Consider the following 21407-nt stretch of genomic DNA (forward strand, 5'->3'; position numbering starts at 1 on the left):
GTTTGATGAGAGTCATACACGGGTATCAAGGTGAGTATGCTTGGTCTCTGGAGCAAGGTGAGCATACGAGGGTATCAAGGTGAGTATGCTTGGTCTCTGGAGCAAGGTGTACATACGAGTGTATCAAGTTGAGTGTGCTTGGTCTCTAGAGCAAGGTGAGCATACAAAGGTATCAAGGTGAGTATGCTTGGTCTCGGGAGCAAGGTGAGCATAGGAAGGTATCAAGGTGAGTATGCTTGAACTCTGGAGCAAGGTGAGCATATGAGGGTATCAAGGTAAGTATGCTTGGTCTCAGGAGCAAGGTGAGCATACACAGGTATCAAGGAAAGTATGCTTGGTCTCAGGAGCAAGGTACTGAAAGGCCCACTTCAGGGCTAAGGACTTTAGTACACACTCTGGGCTAAACAAAGGAAATGCTGCTCTTGGGCAAAGTAAAGGTAACGCCAGCTTCTGTGTAAAACAAGGTAAATGCTGCACCTTGGCAAAACAAAAGGAAAGCCCGCTTCTGGGCTTAATCAAAGGAAATACAATGTGCTGAATACAAGATGCAAGCAGCAGCAAAGTCAGTGTTGGAGGCAAAGTAAAAACATAGGCACAGCAGGCAATAATTTACTGGACCAGGGAAACTCCAACATGGAAAGTCAAAGCAGTAATACTAACTGTGCCAAATGCAGAGACAAGGTCAGGACAGTCCAAGGTTGAAGGCAGGCAGCAGGCTTCCAAACATAGACAAGGTCATCAGAAGGAAGTCCAGCAACAAGTAGGAACAGGATAGACTGCAATGCAAAAGCAAGGGGTGAAGGCATAGGTTGCTCAATATGTAGTCAGAGAGCAGCCTCCTAAGTGGGTAGCATCCAGAGAGGGTGGAGCTAAGAGAAACACTTACTGATGATATTCTTCCATAAACCCCTGCAAGTAAACATTATCCAGTGACACAGCCAGAGCAAACTGGTCTCTAAACCTGAAGTCCCGTGTTCAATAACTGACAGGGCCCAGCCAGGGGGTCACCAGCAACTTCCCTGCCATGCGGTTTGTATTTTAGTACAAACAGAGCTTATAGGATCCTGACAGGATCCAACTTCCCGCCCACACCAGACCCACCTTTCCATCCAGATAAGACCTACCTGTTTTCCCAGATAAGACCTACCTGTTTTCCCAGATAAGACCTACATGTCTACCCAAGATCAGACCTACCTGTCTCCCCAAGATCAGACCTACCTGTGTACCCCAGAGCAAACCAAGCAGTTCATTGTAGATCAGATCAATCTGTCTCCATAGATCAGACCCACCTGTCTCCTCACAGATTAGATCAATCTGACTCCCCAAATAAGACCTGCCTGTCTACTCCAAATTAGACCTACCTGTCTCCCTACATATCAGACCTGTCTGTATGCCCTCAGATTAGACTCACTCTTCTCCCCCTCAGCACAGATCAGACCCACCTGTCTCACCACAGATCAGACCCACCTATCTTTATCGCAGATCAAGCCTACTTGTTTTCACCAGTCTCCCCAGATAAGACCTAGCTGTCTCTCCCAGGGCAGACCAACCTGTTTCACCTCAGATCAGATCAACCTGTCCCCCCCACAGATCAGACCCATCTGTCTACCTCTCCCCAAATCAGACATAACTTTCCCTCCCCAGATCAGACCCACCTCTCTCTTTTCCAGATCAGACCTTTCAGTCGCTCACTTGAGCATAACCACCTGTCTCCCCTCAGATAAGACCCACCTATTTCACCACAAATAAGACCCACCTACCTCCCCAAAATCAGACCTACCTGTCTTCCTGCAGATCAGACCCACTTGCCTATCCCCAGATCAAACCCAACTGTCTTTATCTAGATCAGGCACTTAACTCTATAGATCAGACACACCCCTCTCTTTACAGATCAGACCCACCTGTCTCCCTCCATATCTGACTAACCTGTCTCTCACAGATCAGAACATTTCTCCCCCCATGTCTCAACCCCCCCAAAAAAACTCACCTATCTCCAACCTGATCAGATTAACTTGTTTTCTTAGTTTCTATGTTATAATGTGAAGCTGATTCACTAAAGCTCACAATGGCTTCTCTGGCCTTGTCATTCTTTTCAGCTTCACCAAATTGTGCTGCTGTATACACTAATTCCCTTAAAGAATGGAAAGACGAGTGAGCTATAGTGAAATGCTGGATAGAATAACACAAAAATCTAGAGTTGGATAGTTTGTTAGTGAATCTAGTCTGCTGACTTTGATTTACTGTGGAAAGGGAGTTAAGTAACTAATACATTTTTTTAGCATACAGCATATTCACAAAAAGGTGTATGCATGTCTTGTTCTTCTGTAAAATTGGAAAACTTACTATCTCACCATCTTTAAATAAACTATATTAGAGAGACATTAGTGAGCAATAGTTCTGATCAAAAGGGGGGTAGGGCTGCTTGTCCTTGGGCTTAGTATTATCCTTATCCAGTCTCTAAGGAAAAAAAATATTATATGGGAAATGTGTTACTACATCTAGCAGTAAAAGTCCAAATTAAAAAAAAGTTATAAAATAACACTAAACTGTTGATAACAAAAAAAAGACAAACAAAACTATCTAAAAAGGAAACAGAACTGATTTGAATAATTTAAGGTGTATAGAGGCTGAATAGTGGAGAGAAGAAAAAAAAAGTAAAAAAACCACCAGTCACATGACATAGTTAGAAGCAGAGCCTGCATCATGTGATTTGTGAGTAGACATGTGATATTTAAAGCCACCCACAGTGCTGAAATAGGAAGGAAGTCACTTTCTGTTTTACTCTGTCATTACAACAATGTGGCTGCCTCTGTGCCTCCTGCTTCCCCTCTTAGGGGTAACTGAGGGGGGTAAGTAAAACAAATCTGAGTGATATATGTCAGTGGTAGCAGAGCTTACACTCTGAAATGCAAGTTGTGTGTGTATATATATATATATATATATATATATACACACACACACAGTATAGGGGAGAGCAGACACTGTATTTATAAAAAAAGCTATAATAAAGCTTTAATACAGGGGATCAGACTCTGTATGGTATAGGGAGGGAGATCAGACTGTATTGTACAGAATGGAAGGGATAGCATTGGGCAGCGTCTGAATGTTTACGGGGGAAATCAGACTCTGTATTGTGCAGTGTGTGTGTGGTATGTCAGACCCTGTAGAATGTGTGTGGGAGTCAGGCCCTGTAGTGTACAGTGTGAGGAAAGATCAGACCCTGTATTTATATTAAGGGGGGGGGGGGGGGGGGGGTAATCAGCCATTATATTGTACAGTGCAGGGGATCAGACTCTGTATTGTGCATAGTGTGTGTAGGGGGGGTCAGACTCTGTATTGTGCAGAGTGTGTGTGTGTAGGGGGGTCAGACTCTGTATTGTGCATTGTGTGTGTGTAGGGGGGTCAGACTCTGTATTGTGCAGAGTGTGTGTAGGGGGGGTCAGACTCTGTATTGTGCATTGTGTGTGTGTGTAGGGGGGGTCAGACTCTATATTGTGCAGAGTGTGTGTGGGGGGATCAGACTCTATTGTGCAGAGTGTGTGTCTGGGGGGGGATCAGACTCATAAATATTGAATAAATAATTAAACAGCAAAACTCAAAAACTAAAGCTTATAGGACTGATTTTAAATGCTCATTTGTTTATAACTAGTATTTATCACACTCAGAAGAAGTTTCACTTTGACAGGGCTTTCTTTTAATATTTATTCTTTATTTTCTACATTGACATGAACCATAAAAATACTGGCCTTGTCGGTAAAATACCGGCTGGGTGGCAACCCTACTCTATATTGTGCTGGGGGGGGGGGGATCAGACTCTGTATTATGCTGTGTGTAGGGGGATCAGACTCTGTATTATGCTGTGTGTAGGGGGATCAGACTCTGTATTATGCTGTGTGTAGGGGGATCAGACTCTGTATTATGCCGTGTGTGTGGATCAGACTCTGTATTATGCTGTGTGTGGATCAGACTCTGTATTATGCTGTGTGTGGATCAGACTCTGTATTATGCTGTGTGTGGATCAGACTCTGTATTATGCTGTGTGTGGATCAGACTCTGTATTATGCTGTGTGTGTGCGTGGATCAGACTCTGTATTATGCTGTGTGTGGGTGTGTGGATCAGACTCTGTATTATGCTGTGTGTGGGTGTGTGGATCAGACTCTGTATTATGCTGTGTGTGTGGATCAGACTCTGTATTATGCTGTGTGTGTGGATCAGACTCTGTATTATGCTGTGTGTGTGGATCAGACTCTGTATTATGCTGTGTGTGTGGATCAGACTCTGTATTATGCTGTGTGTGTGGATCAGACTCTGTATTATGCTGTGTGTGTGGATCAGACTCTGTATTATGCTGTGTGTGTGGATCAGACTCTGTATTATGCTGTGTGTGTGGATCAGACTCTGTATTATGCTGTGTGTGTGGAACAGACTCTGTATTATGCTGTGTGTGTGGAACAGACTCTGTATTATGCTGTGTGTGTGGATCAGACTCTGTATTATGCTGTGTGTGTGGATCAGACTCTGTATTATGCTGTGTGTGTGGATCAGACTCTGTATTATGCTGTGTGTGTGTGGATCAGACTCTGTATTATGCTGTGTGTGTGTGTGTGGATCAGACTCTGTATTATGCTGTGTGTGTGTGGATCAGACTCTGTATTATGCTGTGTGTGTGTGGATCAGACTCTGTATTATGCTGTGTGTGTGTGGATCAGACTCTGTATTGTGCAGTGTGTGTGGGGGGGATCAGACTCTGTATTGTGCAGTGTGTGTGGGGGGGGATCAGACTCTGTATTGTGCGGTGTGTGTGGGGGGGGTCAGACTCTGTATTGTGCGGTGTGTGTGGGGGGGTCAGACTCTGTATTGTGGTGTGTGGGGGGGGATCAGACTCTGTGGTGTGTGGGGGGGGGATCAGACTCTGTATTGTGCGGTGTGTGTGGGGGGGATCAGACTCTGTATTGTGCGGTGTATGTGGGGGGATCAGACTCTGTATTGTGGTGTGTGGATCAGACTCTGTATTGTGCGGTGTGTGTGGGGGGATCAGACTCTGTATTGTGGTGTGTGGATCAGACTCTGTATTGTGCGGTGTGTGTGGGGGGGATCAGACTCTGTATTGTGCGGTGTGTGTGGGGGGGATCAGACTCTGTATTGTGTGGTGTGTGTGTGGGGGGGATCAGACTCTGTATTGTGCGGTGTGTGTGGGGGGGATCAGACTCTGTATTGTGTGGGGGGGATCAGACTCTGTATTGTGGTGTGTGTGGGGGGATCAGACTGCTGTGTGTGTGTGGGGGGATCAGACTGCTGTGTGTGTGTGGGGGGATCAGACTGCTGTGTGTGTGTGGGGGGGATCAGACTCTGTATTGTGCGGTGTGTGTGGGGGGGATCAGACTCTGTATTGTGCGGTGTGTGTGGGGGGGATCAGACTCTGTATTGTGCTGTGTGTGGGGGGGGGTCAGACTCTGTAGGGGGGGATCAGACTCTGTATTGTGCTGTGTGTGGGGGGGGTCAGACTCTGTATTGTGCTGTGTGTGGGGGTCAGACTCTGTATTGTGCTGAGTGTGTGTGGGGGGGGGGTCAGACTCTGTATTGTGCTGTGTGTGGGGGGGGGTCAGACTCTGTATTGTGCTGTGTGTGGGGGGGATCAGACTCTGTATTGTGCTGTGTAGGGGGGGTGTCAGACTCTGTATTGTGCTGTGTAGGGGGGGGATCAGACTCTGTATTGTGCTGAGCGTGTGTGGGGGGGGGGTGTCAGACTCTGTATTGTGCTGTGTGTGGGGGTCAGACTCTGTATTGTGCTGAGTGTGTGTGGGGGGGGTCAGACTCTGTATTGTGCTGTGTAGGGGGGGGGGATCAGACACTGTATTGTGCTGTGTGGGGGGAGGGGGGGAATGGGACTCTGTATTGTGCTGTGTAGGGGGGGGGATCAGACTCTGTATTATGCTGTATGGGGGGGGATCAGACTCTGTATTGTGCTGAGTGTGTGTGGGGGGGGGGGTGTCAGACTCTGTATTGTGCTGAGTGTGTGGGGGTCAGACTCTGTATTGTGCTGAGTGTGTGGGGGGGTCAGACTCTGTATTGTGTGTGGGGGGGGAATCAGACACTGTATTGTGCTGTGTGTGTGGGGGGAGGGGGGGGAATCGGACTCTGTATTGTGCTGTGTAGGGGGGGGGGATCAGACTCCGTATTATGCTGTATGTGGGGGGGATCAGACTTTTTATTATGCTGTGTGTGGGGGGGGGGATCAGACTCTGTATTATGCTGTGTGTGTGTGTGGGGGGGGGGATCAGACTCTGTATTATGCTGTGTGTGTGTGGATCAGACTCTGTATTATGCTGTGTGTGTGTGGATCAGACTCTGTATTATGCTGTGTGTGTGTGGATCAGACTCTGTATTATGCTGTGTGTGGGGGATCAGACTCTGTATTATGCTGTGTGGGGGGGGATCAGACTCTGTATTATGCTGTGTGGGGGGGGATCAGACTCTGTATTATGCTGTGTGGGGGGGGATCAGACTCTGTATTATGCTGTGTGGGGGGGGATCAGACTCTGTATTATGCTGTGTGGGGGGGATCAGACTCTGTATTATGCTGTGTGGGGGGGGATCAGACTCTGTATTATGCTGTGTGGGGGGGGATCAGACTCTGTATTATGCTGTGTGGGGGGGGATCAGACTCTGTATTATGCTGTGTGGGGGGGGATCAGACTCTGTATTATGCTGTGTGGGGGGGGATCAGACTCTGTATTATGCTGTGTGGGGGGGGATCAGACTCTGTATTATGCTGTGTGGGGGGGATCAGACTCTGTATTACGCTGTGTGTGTGTGTGTGGGGGATCAGACTCTGTATTGTGCGGTGTGTGTGTGTGGGGATCAGACTCTGTATTGTGCTGTGTGTGGGGGTCAGACTCTGTATTGTGCTGAGTGTGTGTGTGGGGGGGATCAGACTCTATATTGTGCTGTGTAGGGGGGTCAGACTCTGTATTGTGCTGTGTAGGGGGGGGATCAGACTCTGTATTATGCTGTGTGTGGGGGGGGGGATCAGACTCTGTATTATGCTGTGTGTGGGGGGGGATCAGACTCTGTATTGTGCTGTGTGTGGGGGGGGATCAGACTCTGTATTGTGTGTGGGGGGGGGGGATCAGACTCTGTATTGTGCTGAGTGTGTGTGTGTGGGGGGGGGGTCAGACTCTGTATTGTGCTGTGTGTGGGGGTCAGACTCTGTATTGTGCTGAGTGTGTGTGTGTGGGGGGGTCAGACTCTGTATTGTGCTGTGTGGGGGGAGGGGGGGAATCAGACTCTGTATTGTGCTGTGTGGGGGGAGGGGGGGAATCAGACTCTGTATTGTGCTGTGTGGGGGGGGATCAGACTCTGTATTGTGCTGTGGGGGGAGATCAGACTCTGTATTATGCTGTGTGTAGGGGGATCAGACTCTGTATTATGCTGTGTGTGTGTGGATCAGACTCTGTATTATGCTGTGTGTGTGTGGATCAGACTCTGTATTATGCTGTGTGTGTGTGGATCAGACTCTGTATTATGCTGTGTGGGGATCAGACTCTGTATTATGCTGTGTGTGGATCAGACTCTGTATTATGCTGTGTGAGTGGATCAGACTCTGTATTATGCAGTGTGTGTGGGGGGGATCGGACTCTGTATTGTGGTGTGTGGATCAGACTCTGTATTGTGTGGGGGGGATCAGACTCTGTATTGTGCGGTGTGTGTGGGGGGGATCAGACTCTGTATTGTGGGGGGGATCAGACTCTGTATTGTGCGGTGTGTGTGGGGGGGATCGGACTCTGTATTGTGGTGTGTGGATTAGACTCTGTATTGTGTGGGGGGGATCAGACTCTGTATTGTGCGTTGTGTGTGGGGGGGATCAGACTCTGTATTGTGGGGGGGATCAGACTCTGTATTGTGCGGTGTGTGGGGGGGGGATCAGACTCTGTATTGTGCGGTGTGTGTGTGGGGGGGATCAGACTCTGTATTGTGGTGTGTGGATCAGACTCTGTATTGTACGGTGTGCGTGGGGGGGATCAGACTCTGTATTGTGCTGTGTGCGTGGGGAGATCAGACTCTGTATTGTGCTGTGTGTGGGGGTCAGACTCTGTATTGTGCTGAGTGTGTGTGGGGGGGATCAGACTCTATATTGTGCTGTGTAGGGGGGATAAGACTCTGTATTGTGCTGTGGGGGGGGGGAATCAGACTCTGTATTGTGCGGGGGGGGATCAGACTCTGTATTATGCTGTGTGTGGGGGTCAGACTCTGTATTGTGCGGTGTGTGTGGGGGGGATCAGACTCTGTATTGTGCGGTGTGTGTGGGGGGGGATCAGACTCTGTATTGTGGTGTGTGGATCAGACTCTGTATTGTGCGGTGTGCGTGGGGGGGATCAGACTCTGTATTGTGCTGTGTGCGTGGGGAGATCAGACTCTGTATTGTGCTGTGTGTGGGGGTCAGACTCTGTATTGTGCTAAGTGTGTGTGGGGGGATCAGACTCTATATTGTGCTGTGTAGGGGGGGGATAAGACTCTGTATTGTGCTGTGTGTGGGGGGGGGGAAATCAGACTCTGTATTGTGCGGGGGGGGATCAGACTCTGTATTGTGCTGTGTGTGGGGGTCAGACTCTGTATTGTGCTGAGTGTGTGGGGGGGGTCAGACTCTGTATTGTGCTGAGTGTGTGGGGGGGGTCAGACTCTGTATTGTGCTGTGTGGGGGGGTCAGACTCTGTATTGTGCTGTGTAGGGGGGGGGGGATCAGACTCTGTATTGTGCTGTGTGGGGGGAGGGAGGGAGGGAATCGGACTCTGTATTGTGCTGTGTAGGGGGGGGATCAGACTCTGTATTATGCTGTGTGTGGGGGGCTATCAGACTCTGTATTGTGCTGTGTGGGGGGGGGGTCAGACTCTGTATTGTGCTGTGTAGGGGGGGGGGATCAGACTCTGTATTGTGCTGTGTGGGGGGGGGAAGGGGGGAATCGGACTCTGTATTGTGCTGTGTAGGGGGGGAATCAGACTCTGTATTGTGCTGTGTGGGGGGGATCAGACTCTGTATTGTGCTGTGTGTGGTGGGGGATCAGACTCTGTATTGTGCTGTGTGGGGGGGGGGGTCAGACTCTGTATTGTGCTGTGTAGGGGGGGGGATCAGACTCTGTATTGTGCTGTGTGGGGGGGGGAAGGGGGGAATCGGACTCTGTATTGTGCTGTGTAGGGGGGGAATCAGACTCTGTATTGTGCTGTGTGGGGGGGATCAGACTCTGTATTGTGCTGTGTGTGGTGGGGGATCAGACTCTGTATTGTGCTGTGTGGGGGGGGGGGTCAGACTCTGTATTGTGCTGTGTAGGGGGGGGGATCAGACTCTGTATTGTGCTGTGTGGGGGGGGGGAAGGGGGGAATCGGACTCTGTATTGTGCTGTGTAGGGGGGGAATCAGACTCTGTATTGTGCTGTGTGGGGGGGATCAGACTCTGTATTGTGCTGTGTGTGGTGGGGGATCAGACTCTGTATTGTGCTGTGTGTGGGGGGGGATCAGACTCTGTATTGTGCTGTGTGTGGGGGGGGATCAGACTCTGTATTGTGCTGTGTGTGGGGGGGGATCAGACTCTGTATTGTGCTGTGTGTGGGGGGGATCAGACTCTGTATTGTGCTGTGTGCGTGGGGAGATCAGACTCTGTATTGTGCTGTGTGTGGGGATCAGACTATCCATGTGTGTATGGGGAAATCAGACTGTATTGTGAAGTGCATGTACTGTATGTGTGTATATGTAGGGGGAAATCAGACCCTCTGTAGTGCATGTATGTGTGTGTATGTTAGGGGAAATAAGACTCTCTATAGTGTGTGTGTCTATAGGGGGAAATCAGACTCTGTATAGTGCAGTGCATGTATGTGTGTGTGTGTATGTAGGGGGAAATCAGACTCTGTATAGTGCAGTTCATGTGTGTGTGTATGTAGGGGGAAATCAGACTCTGTATAGTGCATGTATGTATGTGTGTGTGTATGTAGGGGGAAATCAGACTCTGTATAGTGCATGTGTGTATATGTAGGGGGGAAATCAGACTCTGTATAGTGTATGTAGGAGAAAATCAGACTCTGTATAGTGTATGTAGGGGGAAATCAGACTCTGTATAGTGCATGAATGTGTGTGTTTATGTAGGGGGAAATCAGACTCTGTATTATGCTGTGTGTGGATCAGACTCTGTATTATGCTGTGTGAGTGGATCAGACTCTGTATTATGCAGTGTGTGTGGGGGGGATCAGACTCTGTATTGTGCGGTGTGTGTGGGGGGGATCAGACTCTGTATTGTGGGGGGGATCAGACTCTGTATTGTGCGGTGTGTGTGGGGGGGATCGGACTCTGTATTGTGGTGTGTGGATCAGACTCTGTATTGTGTGGGGGGGATCAGACTCTGTATTGTGCGGTGTGTGTGGGGGGGGATCAGACTCTGTATTGTGGGGGGGATCAGACTCTGTATTGTGCGGTGTGTGTGGGGGGGATCAGACTCTGTATTGTGCGGTGTGTGTGGGGGGGATCAGACTCTGTATTGTGGTGTGTGGATCAGACTCTGTATTGTACGGTGTGCGTGGGGGGATCAGACTCTGTATTGTGCTGTGTGCGTGGGGAGATCAGACTCTGTATTGTGCTGTGTGTGGGGGTCAGACTCTGTATTGTGCTGAGTGTGTGTGGGGGGGATCAGACTCTATATTGTGCTGTGTAGGGGGGGATAAGACTCTGTATTGTGCTGTGGGGGGGGGAATCAGACTCTGTATTGTGCGGGGGGGGATCAGACTCTGTATTATGCTGTGTGTGGGGGTCAGACTCTGTATTGTGCGGTGTGTGTGGGGGGGATCAGACTCTGTATTGTGCGGTGTGTGTGGGGGGGGATCAGACTCTGTATTGTGGTGTGTGGATCAGACTCTGTATTGTGCGGTGTGCGTGGGGGGGATCAGACTCTGTATTGTGCTGTGTGCGTGGGGAGATCAGACTCTGTATTGTGCTGTGTGTGGGGGTCAGACTCTGTATTGTGCTAAGTGTGTGTGGGGGGATCAGACTCTATATTGTGCTGTGTAGGGGGGGGGGGATAAGACTCTGTATTGTGCTGTGTGTGGGGGGGGGGAAATCAGACTCTGTATTGTGCGGGGGGGGGATCAGACTCTGTATTGTGCTGTGTGTGGGGGTCAGACTCTGTATTGTGCTGAGTGTGTGGGGGGGTCAGACTCTGTATTGTGCTGTGTGTGGGGGTCAGACTCTGTATTGTGCTGAGTGTGTGTGTGGGGGGGTCAGACTCTGTATTGTGCTGTGTAGGGGGGGGGGATCAGACTCTGTATTGTGCTGTGTGGGGGGAGGGAGGGAATCGGACTCTGTATTGTGCTGTGTAGGGGGGGGATCAGACTCTGTATTATGCTGTGTGTGGGGGGCTATCAGACTCTGTATTGTGCTGTGTGGGGGGGGGGTCAGACTCCGTATTGTGCTGTGTAGGGGGGGGGGATCAGACTCTGTATTGTGCTGTGTGGGGGGGGGAAGGGGGGAATCGGACTCTGTATTGTGCTGTGTAGGGGGGGAATCAGACTCTGTATTGTGCTGTGTGGGGGGGATCAGACTCTGTATTGTGCTGTGTGTGGGGGGGGATCAGACTCTGTATTGTGCTGTGTGTGGGGGGGGATCAGACTCTGTATTGTGCTGTGTGTGGGGGGGGATCAGACTCTGTATTGTGCTGTGTGTGGGGGGGATCAGACTCTGTATTGTGCTGTGTGCGTGGGGAGATCAGACTCTGTATTGTGCTGCGTGTGGGGATCAGACTATCCATGTGTGTATGGGGAAATCAGACTGTATTGTGAAGTGCATGTACTGTATGTGTGTATATGTAGGGGGAAATCAGACCCTCTGTAGTGCATGTATGTGTGTGTATGTTAGGGGAAATAAGACTCTCTATAGTGTGTGTGTCTATAGGGGGAAATCAGACTCTGTATAGTGCAGTGCATGTATATGTGTGTGTGTATGTAGGGGGAAATCAGACTCTGTATAGTGCATTGCATCTGTGTATTTAGGGGGAAATCAGACTCTGTATAGTGTAGTTCGTGTGTGTGTATGTAGGGGGAATTCAGACTCTGTATAGTGCAGTTCATGTGTGTGTGTATGTAGGGGGAAATCAGACTCTGTATAGTGCATGTATGTATGTGTGTGTGTATGTAGGGGGAAATCAGACTCTGTATAGTGCATGTGTGTATATGTAGGGGGGAAATCAGACTCTGTATAGTGTATGTAGGAGAAAATCAGACTCTGTATAGTGTATGTAGGGGGAAATCAGACTCTGTATAGTGCATGAATGTGTGTGTTTATGTAGGGGGAAATCAGACTCTGTATAGTGCAGTGCATGTATGTGTTTGTGTATGTAGGGGGAAATCAGACTCTGTATACTGCATGTGTGTGTATGTAGGGGGAAATTAGACTCTGTATGGTGCGTATGTGTGTGTATATGTGGGGGGAAAATCAGACTCTGTATAGTGTATGTAGGAGAAAAGCAGACTCTGTATAGTGTATGTAGGGGGAAATCAGACTCTGTATAATGCATGAATGTGTGTGTTTATGTAGGGGGAAATCAGACTCTGTATAGTGCAGTGCATGTATGTGTTTGTGTATGTAGGGGGAAATCAGACTCTGTATAGTGTGTGTGTGTGTATATGTGGGGGGAAAATCAGACTCTGTATAGTGTATGTAGGAGAAAATCAGAATCTGTATAGTGTATGTAGGGGGAAATCAGACTCTGTATAGTGCAGGGCATGTATGTAGGGGGAAATCAGACTCTGTATAGTGTGTGTATGTAGGGGGAAATCGGATTCTGTATAGTGCAGTTCATGTATGTATGGGGAAATCAGACTCTGTATAGTGCATGTATATGTGTGTGTATGTAGGGAGAAATTAGACTCTGTAGGGTGCAGTGCATCTGTGTTTGTGTATGTAGGGGCAAATTAGACTCTGTATAGTGCATGTGTATGTAGGTTGAAATCAGACTCTGTATAGTGTATGTAGGGGGAAATCAGACTCTGTATAGTGCATGTACGCGTGTGTGTGTATGTAGGGAGAAATTAGACTCTCTATAGTGCAGTGCATGTATGTGTGTGTATGTAGGGGGAAATCAGACTTGGTATAGTACATTGCATCTGTGTATGTAGGGGGAAATCAGACTCTGTATAGTGCAGTGCATGTATGTGTGTGTGTGTATGTAGGGGGAAATCAGACTCTGTATAGTGTGTATGTGTGTGTATATGTAGGGGGAAATCAGACTCTGTATAGTGTGTGTGTATATGTAGGGGGAAATCAGACTCTGTATAGTGCGTGTGTGTGTGTATATGTAGGGGGAAAATCAGACTCTGTATAGTGTATGTGACGGATACCCCCGGCTACCCCGACTGGGTAGCTCCGCCAAAAGGGGTCCTGCTTCCTCCCTGCCGATTGCAGCTATGTAGCTGGCAAGTGAGCACAGCCTGTAGACACCCCTGATGCCTGACAGCACCAGTACTCAGGGTCCCACCCTGTAGCAGACTCCAGCTACCCAGACTAGGTAGCTCTTCCAGCGTGTCCTTCCTCTGCCTGGAACAGGCTGCTATGTAGCTCAGGATAGTGATTTTAGCTGGAGCTCACCCAAATAACTAGACACACTAGCATTCAGGTTTAACGGGAACTGATTTTATTGAAAACATACACTCCTTTTATACAGACAGTTCATCTTGATAACACAAAGGACAATCCCACTATTTTCCCGCCATTCCCGCCCCTCCAGACAGCCCGGCACCTCCATAGGAGCCACAGTCCCACATAATCCCAATACATATGGGTGGCGGTTTTGGGGGGAACCCGGTGGAGCTCTCGATCCCCAGATTTCACAGTCCAAAAATCAGCATGATTCGTTACTGGGGACCGGAGTTACAGTTCGATGAAGTTATGGGGTTAGGGGTGTACAAAAACCCCGGTTCCCAAAGGAGCTCCCCTCCGGCAATTCCCCCACCCCTTGTACTCCCCAGGGGCTACTAATCCCCAAAAGAGCGGAGCTCTGGGGCACATGGTTGCTGGAGCGACCTGGGTTAAAGTTTGCGGGTGTTCTGCTGTCCTGTGGCCGACCGGGAGTTCCAGGAGCCTGGCCAGCCTGAGAGGGGTTAGGCGGGTGTCCGTTGTAAGGCGGCTGACCGGGAGTTCCAGGAGCCCGGCCAGCCTAGGAGGATTTTCCTGGTCATACACCAACTTTTCTCTGAACACAAAAACAAGCCAACACAAAGCAAACAAACAGCTTCCAGAGATGGTGGTTGCTCTGAGGAGCCCAAAACCACTGAGAAACAACAGGGGTGAGGTTGTAGGGGGGTTGGGGGGTAGCCTTAGCCGTCTGATATCCGTGACATCTCCCCCCTCCAGTTCGGCAGACCCGGCTAGACCCTTAACGGGTCGGCCTGGGGCTGTCCGACAGTGGCCCTCCACTTCTCGGTTGCTGAGAGAGGTTATCCCATCTCTCCTGAGCTTGGGGCATCCTGGCGGGTTTCTGCTGGCGTTTATACCCTGGGCGCAGGGATAGTCACAAAATGCAAAGTCCCAAACAAGTTTGCTAAGGCCGGCTCCCAAACAATTGCTGTTCCACAAGTTCCAGTGTCCTTAAGTTCCATGGCCAAACTGTTTCCCTCTATGACACTCTGAGTACCGGCTGACCCACCCACAAACAAAGCCAGTACCGGTTTCCCGGCTGTATACCCACCCCAGACTGTTGGTGGAAGTTGCTCCTTGGTGGGGCAGGCAAAACTCGGGTGCCCAAACTTGTGGCACCAACTGCATGAGCGGGTACCCCCCTGGCCTGCCCCCTGTGAGATATACTCCAGGACAAGAAAAGGGTATAGACCCTGCCAAGCTACTGAGGGGAGAGACCGTCGGTCTCTCTCCCCAGCGGCAGAGCCATCCCCTGGGAGCGGAGGAAGTCGTCCTCCCTCCCCGTAAACAGAACCCCTTCTCTGAACACAAAAACAAGCTAACACAAAGCAAACAAACAGCTTCCAGAGATGGTGGTTGCTCTGAGGAGCCCAAAACCACTGAGAAACAGGGGTGAGGTTGTAGGGGGGTGGGGGGTAGCCTTAGCCTTCTGATATCCGTGACAGTGTATGTAGGAGAAAATCAGACTTTGTATAGTGTATGTAGGGGGAAATCAGACTCTGTATAGTGCATGTATGTGTGTTTATGTAGGGGGAAATCAGACTCTGTATAGTGCAGTGCATGTATGTGTTTGTGTATGTAGGAGGAAATCAGACTCTGTATAGTGCGTGTGTGTGTATATGTAGGGGGAAAATCAGACTCTGTATAGTGTATGTAGGGGGAAATCAGACTCAGTATAGTGCATGTATGTGTGTGTTTATGTAGGGGGAAATCAGACTCTGCATAGTGCAGCACATGTATGTGTTTGTGTATGTAGGGGGAAATCAGACTCTGTATAGTGCGTGTGTGTGTATATGTAGGGGGAAAATCAGACTCTGTATAGTGTATGTAGGAGAAAATCAGACTGTATAGTGTATGTAGGGGGAAATCAGACTCTGTATAGTGCATGTATGTGTGTGTTTATGTAGGGGGAAATCAGACTCTGTATAGTCCAGTCCATGTATGTATGGGGAAATCAGACTCTGTATAGTGTATGTAGGGGTAAATCAGACTCTGTATAGTGCATGTATGTATGTGTGTGTTTATGTAGGGGGAAATCAGGCTCTGTATAGTGCGTGTGTGTGTGTATGTAGGGGGAAAATCAGACTCTGTATAGTGTATGTAGGAGAAAATCAGACTCTGTATACTGTATGCATGTATGTAGGGGGAAATCAGACTCTGTATAGTGCAGTGCATGTATGTATGTAGGGGAAAATCAGACTATGCATAGTGTATGTAGGAGGAAATCAGACTCTGTATAGTGCATGTATGTATGTAGGGGTAAATCAGAATCTGTATAGTGCAGTTCATGTATGTAGGGGGAAATCAGACTCTGTATAGTGCATGTATGTGTTTGTGTGGGGGGGAATCAGACTCTGTATAGTGCATGTATGTGTTTGTGTGTGTGTGGGGGGGGGATCAGACTCTGTATAGTGTGTGTATGTAGGGGGAAATTAGACTCTGTATAGTGCATGTATGTGTTTGTGTGTGTGGGGGGGGGATCAGACTCTGTATAGTGTGTGTGTAGGGGGAAATCAGACTGTATAGTGCAGTGTGTGTGTATGTAGGGGGAAATCAAACTCTGTATAGTGCATGTATGTATGTGTATGTAGGGGGAAATCGGACTCTGTATAGTGCAGTGCATGTATGTTTTTGTGTATGTAGGGAGAAATCTGACTGTATAGTGCATGTATGTGTGGGGGGAATCAGACTCTGTATAGTGCATGTGTGTGTATGTAGGGGGAAATTAGACTCTGTATAGTGCAGTGTGTGTAGGGTAAATCAGACTCTGTATAGTGTGTGTGTGTGTATGTAGGGGGAAATCAGACTCTGTATAGTGTGTGTGTATGTAGGGGGAAATCAGACTCTGTATAGTGCATGTATGTGTGTGTAGGGTGAAATCAGACTCTGTATAGCACATGTGTGTGTATGTAGGGGGAAATCAGACTGTATAGTGCGTGTAGGGGGAAATAAGACTCTGTATAGTGTATGCAGGGGGAAATCAGACTCTGTATAGTGCATGTGTGTGTGTATGTAGGGGGAAATCAGACTCTGTATAGTACAGTGCATGTATGTTTTTGTGTATGTAGGGAGAAATCAGACTCTGTATAGTGCATGTATGTGTGGGGGGAATCAGACTCTGTATAGTGCATGTGTGTGTAGGGGGAAATCAGACTCTGTATAGTGTGTGTGCGTGTGTATGTAGGGGGAAATCAGACTCTGTATAGTGCATGTATGTGTGTGTGTGTAGGGTGAAATCAGACTCTGTATAGTGCATGTATGTGTGGGGGGAATCAGACTCTGTATAGTGCATGTATGTGTGGGGGGAATCAGACTCTGTATAGTGCATGTGTGTGTAGGGGGAAATCAGACTCTATATAGTGCATGTATGTGTGTGTGTGTAGGGTGAAATCAGAGACTCTGTATAGTACATGTGTGTGTATGTAGGGGGAAATCAGACTGTATAGTGCACGTGTGTGTAGGGGGAAATCAGACTCTGTATAGTGCATGTATGTGTGTGTGTGTAGGGTGAAATCAGAGACTCTGTATAGTACATGTGTGTGTATGTAGGGGGAAATCAGACTGTATAGTGCACGTGTGTGTAGGGGGAAATCAGACTCTGTATAGTACAGTGCATGTATGTTTTTGTGTATGTAGGGAGAAATCAGACTCTGTATAGTGCATGTATGTGTGGGGGGAATCGGACTCTGTATAGTGCATGTGTGTGTGTATGTAGAGGGAAATTTAGACTCTGTATAGTGTGTATGTAGGGGGAAATCAGACTCTGTATAGTGCATGTGTGTGTGTGTGTAGTAGGGTTGCCACCCGTCCCTTAAAATACAGAACACTTATAAGTTACACATGCTGCAGGGAGGAATATGAATAGTGCTTTCCAGAAACACAATACATGTTCCTCCCTGCACACCCTGCAGCATGTGTAACTCATAAGTGTCCAGGAAAACATGGCTGAGGTGGCAACCCTAGTGTGTAGGGGGAAATCAGACTCCGTATAGTGCATATGTGTGTGTGTGTGTAGGGGGAAATCAGACTCTGTATAGTGTGTGTATGTAGGGGGAAATCAGACTGTATAGTGCACGTGTGTGTGTAGGGGGAAATCAGACTCTGTATAGTGCAGTGCATGTATGTGTGTGTGTATGCAGGGGGAAATCAGACACTCTATAGTGCAGTGCATGTATGTGTGTGTGTATGCAGGGGGAAATCAGACACTCTATAGTGCAGTGCATGTATGTATGTGTGTGTATGTAGGGGGAAATCAGACACTCTATAGTGCAGTGCATGTATGTGTGTGTATGCAGGGGGAAATCAGACACTCTATAGTGCAGTGCATGTGTGTGTATGTAGGGGGAAATAAGACTCTGTATAGTGCATGTATGTGTGTGTGTATGCAGGGGGAAATCAGACACTCTATAGTGCAGTGCATGTATGTGTGTGTATGTAGGGGGAAATAAGACTCTGTATGTAGGGGGAAATAAGACTCTGTATAGTGCATGTATGTGTGTGTATGTAGGGGGAAATCAGACACTCTATAGTGCAGTGCATGTGTGTGTATGTAGGGGGAAATAAGACTCTGTATAGTGCATGTATGTGTGTGTATGCAGGGGGAAATCAGACACTCTATAGTGCAGTGCATGTATGTGTGTATCATGTAGGGAGAACTCAGACTCTGCAAAGTGCGTGTGTGTGGGGGTGGGGGGGAATTAAACTCTGTATAGTGCAGTGTGTGTGTGTGTAGGGGGAAATCAGACTCTGTAAAGTGCATGTATGTGTTTGTGTGTGTTATAGTGAGTGTGTGTGTATGTAGGGGGAATTCAGACTCTGTGTATAGTTCAGTGCATGTATATGTAGGGGGAAATCAGACTCTGTATAGTGCATGTGTGTGTGTGGGGGAAATCAGACTCTGTAAAGTGTATGTATGCGTGTGTGTGTATGTAGGGGGAAATCAGACTCTATAGTTCAGTGCATGTATATGTAGGGGGAAATCAGACTCTGTATAGTGCATGTATGTGTTTGTGTGTGTTATAGTGCGTGTGTGTGTATGTAGGGGGAAATCAGACTCTGTATAGTTCAGTGCATGTATATGTAGGGGGAAATCAGACTCTGTATAGTGCATGTATGTGTGTGTGGGGGGGGGGGGAATCAGACTCTGTAAAGTGTATGTATGCGTGTGTGTGTATGTAGGGGGAAATCAGACTCTATAGTTCAGTGCATGTATATGTAGGGGGAAATCAGACTCTGTATAGTGCATGTATGTATGTGTGTGTGTGTGGGGGGGGGGGAATCAGACTCTGTTTAGTGCAGTGCATGTATGTGTTTGTGTATGTAGGGGGAAATCAGACTCTGTATAGTATGTGTGTGTATGTAGGGGGAAATCAGACTCTGTATTGTGCAGCCCATGTATGTGGGGAGAGGGAATCAGACTTTGTATTGTACATATGGAGAATATGCAGCATCTGTCACGTGAGTCAAACAGAAAGCAAGCCCAGCAGTAACTGTTGCTTCCCCTATAACAGTTTTCATGATCTGGTTGTTAAATTATCCTTTTCATGTCTAATTACTTTGAGTGGGGAAGCAGCTTGCTTATACCTGGACTAGTTTATGCATGTTTGTTTGCAATTATCAAATTAAGATGGGTGCAGAATAGTGTAGGAATTTCAGGCTTTTTTTTTTTTTTTTTTTTTAAATTCACATTCTATCAAAAATAATTTAACTTGCATGAAATATTTATGGCAATATGTTTTATTAACAAGACTGAAATAATCTGGAAACTTTAAAGCATTACATATTCATCTATATTTACTGGGTATAAATCATATAAGCATGGAGGTTGCTTATCCGTTTATATGAATCAAATTTCAGAATTTATTACCTTCACACCCACAACAACTGTGTAGATGCAATGCTGGCAAGCACAATTGCACAACTCGACAATGATCTTAAAGGGACTAGCTAAATTGTTTTTTTTTTCGTGATTCAGATAGAGGAACAACTTTCCAATTTACTTCTATTATCTAATTTGCTTTGTCCTCTTTTTGTATCTTTTGTGTTAAAAAGCAGGAGCAGGAATGCACTACTGGGAGCTAGCTGATTAGTGGCTGTACATATATGCCTCTTGTCACTGGCTCACCAGATGTGTTTAGTTAGCTCCCAGTAGGGCATTGCTGCCCTTTTAACAAAGAATACCAAGAGAATGTATCAAATTTGAAAGTATAAGTAAATTGGAAAGTTGTTTAAAACTGTTTGCTCTATCTGAATCATGAAAGAAAAATTTGCGGGTTTATGTCCCTTTAAAGCTGCAGAAATCTTGTCACTCACAAAACTGCCAGTAATATTATCGCTATAGAGAAGGGGGCTATTGACTGGGTTTAGGGATTTAAGATTGTGTTAACTCTTGAATACCAGAGAGGGTAGCAATGCATTGTATTATTAACAGGACAGTAAAGTCCAAATTAAACTATCATGAATCAGATAGGGCATGTAATTTTAAACAACTTTCCAATTTACGGTTATTGTCAATATTGCTTTGTTCTTTTGTTATCCTTAGTTGAAAGCTAAACCTAGCTAGACTCATATGCTAATTTCTAATCCCTTGAAAGCTGCCTCTTATCTGAATGCATTTGACATTGTGCTCACGCCCGTGGAGTTACTTATGAGGGGGCACTGATTGGCTAAAATGCAAGTCTGTCAAAAGAACTGAGATAAGAGGCAGTCTGCAGAGGCTCAGATACAAGGTAATCACAGAGGTAAAAGGTATATTAATATAACAGTGTTGTTTATGCAAAACTGGGGAATGGTAAACAGGATTATCTATCTTTTTAAACAATACATTTTTTGGTTTTACTGTCCCTTTAAGGAAATAACTGACATATGCTCAACCAAGACTACTGTGCTTGCATTCTACTTAAAGGGATATGAAACCCATTTTTTTTCTTTCATGAGTCAGATAGAGCAGCAATTATAAGCAACTTTCTAATTTACTCCTGTTATCAACTTTTCTTCGTTCTTTTGGTATCTTTATATCAGAAAGCAGGACTATAAGCTTGGGAGCTGTTCAATTTTTGCTTTAGCATCCTGGGTAGCGCTTGCTGATTGTTGGCTATATTAAGCCACCAAATCAGCAAGCTGAATCATGAAAGATAAAAATTGGGTTTCATATCCCTTTAATGTAACATTTTCTCAGTGACAATATTGTTGTTACAATTCAAAGAATAATTTGTTAGAATATCAGAGTGAAAAACAACCACATTAAAGGGCTCACGTTGCTATAATTAAACAAAGCATATCACGCATTACAACAATATAATAATTAGCATAACAACCTGCTAATTAGAACACAAACACTGACATATGAAGGTGCTCCAATGGCACAGTATATCATGTAAATAATCCCACTCCTAGGCACATTCACTCAGAGGAATTATACTGACAAGTCTGGCGAAATAACAAATAGTGCTAATAGCGCTGACTGGGTGTAAATGAGTCCCCAGCTAGCTCCCTCCGGTATTCAGCTTCTGTAGCAAAAAGTCAGGATATGAAGCCGCCAAGGAAATAGACTCAGGAAACTTAATACAATTTAAAATCCCCTAGTGCCTGAGGAAACGGTGCTAATCACACTGTGAAACGCGTATTAGCAGTTTTTAATTATTTATCTTACCCTCGGCATGCGATGGGTTTTATAAACTTTATTAATATAACTTATTATTTACATGATATACTGTGCTATTGGAGCGGCTTCTTGTTTT

The 21407-nt window shown here is 46.9% G+C and overlaps 1 protein-coding gene across 1 annotated transcript in view; it reads left to right on the top strand.

The window, feature by feature from the left end:
• The first annotated feature begins 2766 nt into the window (after positions 1–2766).
• PRSS16 (serine protease 16) overlaps positions 2767–21407 on the top strand; it is a 76945-nt gene continuing 58304 nt past the window's right edge. Inside the window, exon 1 of the mRNA XM_053721636.1 lies at positions 2767–2849. Within this exon, the coding sequence (XP_053577611.1) occupies positions 2798–2849 (52 nt within the window). The 5' untranslated portion in view covers positions 2767–2797. The remainder of the gene's footprint in view (positions 2850–21407) is intronic.

Source organism: Bombina bombina, chromosome 7, assembly GCF_027579735.1.
Source record: "Bombina bombina isolate aBomBom1 chromosome 7, aBomBom1.pri, whole genome shotgun sequence".
Taxonomy (NCBI): Eukaryota; Metazoa; Chordata; class Amphibia; order Anura; family Bombinatoridae; genus Bombina; species Bombina bombina.